The 7,324-nt window shown below is 38.8% G+C and overlaps 1 protein-coding gene across 1 annotated transcript; it reads left to right on the forward strand.

Annotated features, from left to right (window-relative positions):
• The first annotated feature begins 1,737 nt into the window (after positions 1-1,737).
• On the forward strand, positions 1,738-2,262 carry LOC143594749 (uncharacterized). Its single transcript, XM_077073988.1, has one exon. It carries the CDS (start codon positions 1,738-1,740, stop codon positions 2,260-2,262), a length of 525 nt encoding a protein of 174 aa, XP_076930103.1.
• Positions 2,263-7,324: the final 5,062 nt, after the last annotated feature.

A 7,324-nucleotide genomic window follows, 5' to 3' on the forward strand; every position in this document is an offset into this window, starting at 1 on the left:
GCATTTGAGGTTAATTTTAGAACTTCTTAGAAATGAGCAACTCTATGCAAAGTTTTCAAAGTGTGAATTTTGGATGAGAGAAGTGCAATTTTTAGGACATGTCATGAATGAGATGGGAATTCAAGTAGACCCGTCAAAAATAGAAGCCATTAAGGAGTGGAAAGCACCTAAGACACCCACGGAAATTAGGCAATTTTTGGGATTAGCTGGATACTATAGGAGATTCATTGAGAATTTTTCCCGAATAGCTCAACCTTTAACCTCGTTAACCCAAAAGAAGACTAAGTTTGTATGGGGAGAGAAACAAGTCGAAGCATTCGAGACCTTAAAACAAAAACTATGTAGTGCACCGATCTTATCATTACCCGATGGAACGGAAGACTTGATAGCTTATTGTGATGCTTCACGACAAGGATTTGGATGCGTACTAATGCAAAGAAACAAGGTGATAGCCTACGCATCCCGACAATTGAAGTTGCACGAGAAAAACTATACGACCCACGACTTGGAACTTGGAGCTGTTGTTTTCGCACTCAAGATGTGGAGACATTATTTGTACGGAACAAAGTGTATCATATACACGGATCATAAGAGCCTACGACATATCTTCGACCAAAAGATGCTAAATATGCGACAAAGACGGTGGGTGGAGTTGTTGAACGACTATGATTATGAAATTCAATATCATCCCGGGAAGGCAAACGTTGTTGCAGATGCCTTAAGTAGAAAGGAAAGAGTCAAACCTCTAAGAGTACGTGCTTTAAGAATAAGTGTTCAAACTAGCTTAATTTCCCAAATTAAGATTGCACAAGAAGAAGCACTTAAGGAAGAAAACCTTGTCAATGAAGAATTGACGGGAATGGAGAAACGGTTGGTAACCGCTAATGATGGAACAATGAGGTATGAGAACAGGATATGGGTACCATGTTTTGGTAATCTAAAGGAGGTGATCTTGGACGAAGCCCACAAGTCAAGATATTCAATTCACCCTGAAAGCGACAAGATGTACCACGGATTAAGGACAAATTATTGGTGGCCTGGAATGAAAAAGTCGATTGCGACCTATGTGAGAAAATGTTTAACTTGTTCCAAGGTTAAGGCGGAGTATCAGAAACCGTCTGGACCGTTGCAACAACTAGAAATTCCCGAATGGAAATGGGAACGAATCACAATGACTTTGTGACGAAATTGCCAAGGACTGCAAGAGATCATGACTCGATTTGGGTAATAGTGGACCGACTAACAAAATCTTCACATTTCTTACCAATAAAGGAAAAATATAGCTTGGAGAGGTTGGCTAAATTGTAAGTGGATGAGATAGTCTCCCGCCATGGTGTACCAATTTCAATCATTTCGGATCGTGATAGTCGCTTTACCTCAAATTTCTGGAAATCTTTTCAGCAAGCTTTAGGTACGCGTCTAGACCTAAGCACTGCTTACCACCCCCAAACCGATGGTCAAAGTGAGCGAACCATTCAAACATTGGAAGACATGTTGAGGGCATGCGTCTTAGATTTTGGAGGAAGTTGGGATACTCACTTACGGCTAGTGGAATTTTCGTACAACAATAGCTATCACGCTAGCATTCAGGCAGCGCCATTCGAAGCCTTATGTGGCCGTAAGTGTAGATCACCTGTGTGTTGGGCAGAAGTGGGAGATAGTCAATTGACAGGACCCGATATCATTCAAGAAACGACCGATAAAATTATCAAGATTAGGTAGAAGTTGAAAACGGCAATGGACCGATACAAGAGCTATGCCGATGTTAGACCAAAGCCGTTAGAATTTGAAGTTGGTGATATGGTTTTGTTAAAGGTGTCGCCTTGGAAAGGTGCTATCCGTTTTGGAAAGAAAGGTAAATTAAGCCCAAGATACATAGGACCATTTGAAGTGTTGGAAAGAATTGGTGCGGTGGCATACCGTCTTAAATTGCCACTGGAACTGGGTAATATCCACGACACATTTCATGTGTCCAATTTAAGAAAATGCGTAGCCAACGAATCGTTAGTCATACCGCATGAGGAAATCAAACTTGATGAGAAGTTGAAATTCGTTGAAGAACCACTTGAAGTGGTGGATAGGCAAGTGAAGAAGCTTAGGAGACGTCAAATCCCGATAGTAAAAATTAGGTGGAGTTCGAAGAGAAGACCCGAGTTTACATGGGAGGTGGAGGAAGATGCAAATCAAAAATACCCGCATCTATTTTTGGACCAACGTAAAATTTACGAAGGTACATGTGTGATAGATGACCCTGAACCATAAAAGAATGTTGCATGATCTAAGCCCTTATGTCTAAAAAGGTAATTGTGTACTTAGATTGCAAATGTGATACGTGCTATGTGTTTACATGTTGAGATTAGCATCGTGTTAGTTAGTTAGCTAAGGAATGGAACCACTAGAGTATGAGAACCACACCTTAAGCAAATTTCGAGGACGAAATTTCTTATAACCATGGGAGACTGTGACAACCCCAAATATAGGGATAATTTTTTTTTATATAGATACCGAACATAGTGTTGGTCGAACCGAACCGTATTTCGATAGGCTTGGCCAAATAAAAACAAAACGAACAAGCACTAGTTTAACCGAAACGAACTCGAGCCCGATAACTCGAAAGTTTTAAGAAACATTCCAAGAATTATTTAATCATACCGGTTATCCAAAACTTATAACTCAAACACCAAACTACATTCTATGTTATGTCCGGTGACCGAATAAAATGAAACAAAAACCGATATACGAGAATCGTGATTTGTAATACAATCACCTACAATATATTACCCATGATTTTTATACAAAGACTAGCCCCATTGATAATTATCTAGAAAACTTTATGTATAATAATAATAATAATAATAATAATAACAAAAGATATTATATACCAAAAATCAAAACAAATCCCCTGTAGCCCAATTAAATCTGCTAACCATCTCTGCCCCCATTCACGTTCCACCAATTCTCTTCCCCAATCAGAGCCTGTGCATGCCTTCAGTATCCAAGAAATTCTCTGATCAAATCTTTCCCTCTTCTCAATTTAAATCAATGTTATCATCTTTATTCTTACAACATCTTCAAAATAAACTATCAGTTATCTGCTTATCTTTCTGTCTCTCTGCTGAAGATTCTGAACCAGCCAAGGAGCATCCATAATCTGGTAATCCAGTGTTCTATTATTATTGTTCTATTCTGATTCGAACCCTACTCAATTGTTCTAATATTCTTGTCACTTACAACAGCCTTCATCTTCGTGTTTGTCTCTGGCTTGCTCGTGGAATCAGTCCAGAAGCAAGGAATCAGATTGCTCGTGAAACCCTAACCTGCACCAGGTACCACTATAGCCAACATTCGTTTCTGTCTGCATATTATTCTAAGCTTCGGCTCCGTGTTAAACCCGCATGTTAAACCAAGAACAAACAAGTAAATAACTTTGCTTAAAATCTATCTAAACATTGTTAACAAACATAATAATAAATCTGATTTAGAGCATCAGTAAATTAACTTTCTGAATAAGTTCGAATTTGTAAACAAAAACTATGGTTTCAAACTAACAAATCGGGCTAAAAACTGAACAGTAAGACCTCATTTAAATAACCAGAATCCACATAACATAATACGGGCCTGGAACCATAGAAATCACGTGTCATGCAGTACCAAAATCGTGGCCAAAATAATGGTCATTCGGTTATTCGTTTAAAGGAAAACTAGTTCGAAAACCGGATAAATATGCGACTTTTTAACTTCTGAACTGTTGACATAGGTTGCAGAAATTAAAAGCATTTTATTTTTGTCCTTAAACCTGGAAAATAACCAAACACAAAAGCTAACAATAAAACCGTCCGGTAACTCGTTTAATAGATAAACTAGCTTAAAAACCGCACCGACAAGTGACCACTTTAACTTCTGGATTTTAACATAATTTCCAGAAGTGTAAAACAGTAAAAATAATCCCAGAAACCTGCACAAGTTCAGCCCCGAAAAGTAACATCAACCGTTTGTTGAAAACATTCTAAAACCCGTATTTTGTAACTCGTTTAACTAAGAAATTAACCCGTAAACTTAAATAAAAATACAACATTATTTTACAGCTCTAAAAATGATATTTTGAAAGATAATAAGCTGACCCGAAACTGTTTTCGCGAAACCTCGCATTATAAATCGAACTAGAAGCCAAACGGGCCGAAACCGAGTCCGTTAGCATTAATACAGCCAAGGGTATGTTTTTAAAACCCATGGAATGTAAAAACAACTTATTTTTATGTATCATAACTGGTCTTAAGTGGTTTAATGACCAAAAGTGGGTTTTTGTTTAAAAGGGTATTTTTGGAACAAAGAATCAAGTTAAAACCGTAACTTCCGAATATTATGAAACCGAACCCTTAAAACAGAAGCTTATAATTGTAAAAAGGTAAATATAAGCTAAGATATGATAAGGAAAATCGGATTTACTAAACGGGCCCGTTTACAAACTTTAAAGTGTTGTTTCGTTTAAAACCGAACGAGCCAGTTTTTAAGACTAAAACGCTACAGAAAGGTAAGATTCATATTTTTTCAGAAATTTTTGTTTAAAATATTTAATATAAATGTATAAAACATTTTATGGAAAAACAACACCTCTTTGGTCAAGATTCGACATTTAACCGCTAGTTGCGGTGAACCGACATAAACCGAACGGGCAGTTTCAAAAATACAATAATATGAACATTCTGATTTTTTTTACAGTAATTATATTTTAATAAAGTTATAATTTTAGTACCTACTTATTTTCTAAAAATCAAACAAGTCTTAAACCCGGTTTTCACCAAAACGAATGCTAAACGAAAATACGGGAACAAAGTCCTTACATAACCAAACTTTCTGAAATCTCAGATCTGAAAATAATATGTTTTTGTACACCTTAATATTCTGGAAAATTTGGAATTTTAATTACAAGGGAATTTTTTTACGAAAACCATACTTTAAATGGGTTGTCGATAAAAACCGACAACACTAATAACTACCTGTATTGTTAACTTTTGAAAACCGAGGCCTGATGTTTCCAACCAGAAATGATCATGCTACTGATGTGAATAAATTATATTGTTTTTATGGTCGTACGGTTAAGCGCAACTGAACATAAGGCCGAACTTTCTAAATATAGAAACTTTATTAAAACTCGGCCAAGTAAAACGAGATATCTAACACATTTAGATGTTAAACTAAGTACTTGAACACACATCATCAATATTATAAATTGTATAAGAGTAAACTTTCCATAAAAGGAAACTTTATCCACCGGGAACTTAACTCTTGGGCCAACGCTTAGAGATAAATACCCGTTTCACTATTCAATCGTTATTGAGGTTAAAACTAGTTGAGTTAAGTATTTATAATTCGTTATTTACCATAGGAACCACCACTTTCGGGAAGTCAGTCGTTGATTTACTTGGAGCATTCGGTGAGTCTCGCGTGTAATCCCTTTTTACTTAAATTTTTGGGAACTAGTACATACTCCTAAACTTTTTATATGGTATGGAACTATCGGGGTGTTTTACTGCTAAATTTTGTCCCAACTTTTACACAATCATTAGCCCGAGGTGATGGGCCGGAGGCTTGTATGGGTAGTACTATTTGGGAGACCCCCACGCACAGTGACCCTATGTTGGGTAAACCACACTGAGATCTGCGGATCGTTGCGGCATATAACCTACGTGTTTGATTATTGCTTTTAGCAGGGCGATAGTCTGGGACGGTATAACTTCTAGTATGAGTTGGGGGATACTTATGCTAGTTGCAGGTTTGATTGTGGACTTGATATGTGATATACCATGATGTGTCAACTTTATTATTATGTGTCTTAAACTCACGAGCTCACCAACATTATGTTGACGTATTTTAGTATGTACTTTTCAGGTAACTTAGCCATTGGGGAAGGGAATGAGGTTACGCCTTAGTCGCCTTAGTGAACCGTAGAAGCCATGGTTTTCAAGAATAAAGTAATGTAGTCATGGAAGACTACTTGATAAATAAAGATGTAATCGTTAGATGACATCCTAGACTAATTAATGGTGCTATGCATCTAAGACAATTTATGGGTCATGGTTGACCCGTTTGCTGTAGTTGTATCGTTGAATTTGCAAACTCTTAGCATGTTATGAATTTCCTTTTAAGTTTATTTATTTTCCGCTGCTCATGGTTGATACAAGTCGGTCACGACTAGCCCCCCCCCCCCTCCCCCGGGTCGGGTGTGACACCCGCGAAGTTGCCTCTACAGTCCTTGGCCTGATGACCAAATTTACTGCATCGCAGACACTTGATACGGTCACAAGGGCCAGGATGGTGATAGTTGCACTTGTTACACTTCGGGTACTTTCCAGCATAGTTACTCGAACCCTGTCCACCACCGTTGCTGTTGTTGGAACCCTGTTTGTTAAAGTTTCGAGTGAGTTCGGGTTTACGGTGGTGTTGTTGCTGTGGGGTGTTTGATGATGAGGACCTGGTGTTGTCAAAATTCCTTTTTCCATTCCCAGAGTTGTTGTTGTTATCATTACCCGAGTTGTCAAGGGTTTTAGAGGTGGAACCTCTAGGTGGTAACGCACCTTGTACCACTGCTTGATCAATCAGCTTGTGGGCTATTCGGATCGCTTGCTGAATAGTGGTCGGTTTGGAAGACGTCACCATACCCTGAATCTGGGGTACCAAACCATCAATATACATCTCAATCCTCTTACTTGGCGGGTCTACCATTCGCGGGCACATCACTGCCAGTTCATGAGAACGGGTGATGTAGGCTTCAATTTCAGAGCCCACCATCTTCAAAGCCCAAAATTCTGACTCCAACTTTGAGATCTCCTCTCTACGACAATACTCTTCGCGTATCATATTCTTGAATTCCTCCCAATTCATAGCATTCGCCAACTCCAATCCGATTATTTGCACATTGGAATTCCACCTGGTGAGGGCTGAATCTTGCAGTGTTCCAGCAGCAAACTTGACCCTGCTGGCTGGTGGACAGTTGCACATCTCAAAGGCCGACTCTGTCTTCTCGGCCCAACGCAGGAAACCTATGGCTCCCTTAGTGCCGTTGAACGAATTGGGTTTACAGTCCAGGTAATTCTTGAAAGTACAAGCTCCGGCTTGACCTCTGTCTTGATTTTGAACATGCGTAGCAAGAGCTGCCACTGCATGGTCGTTCAGTAGGGCTTGGAGTTCTGCTGCGGTCATGTTGATGTTACTGCCACCACGTCCGGCGTTTCTTCCAGACATCTCTAGAATCACAGCATAAAATGTTAGACATGAACTCTCGGTTTCATATGCAACACACCATACATGTAATAAAAGGTAGGTA

Source organism: Bidens hawaiensis, unplaced genomic scaffold (genome assembly GCF_021521415.1).
Source record: "Bidens hawaiensis isolate Kalapana, Puna unplaced genomic scaffold, B.hawaiensis_p1.1 tig00044158_1, whole genome shotgun sequence".
Classification (NCBI taxonomy): Eukaryota; Viridiplantae; Streptophyta; class Magnoliopsida; order Asterales; family Asteraceae; genus Bidens; species Bidens hawaiensis.

Excerpts from the sequence above, each read along its gene's own strand:
- LOC143594749 (XM_077073988.1), top strand. The coding sequence starts at position 1,738 with ATGGACCGATACAAGAGCTATGCCGATGTTAGACCAAAGCCGTTAGAA.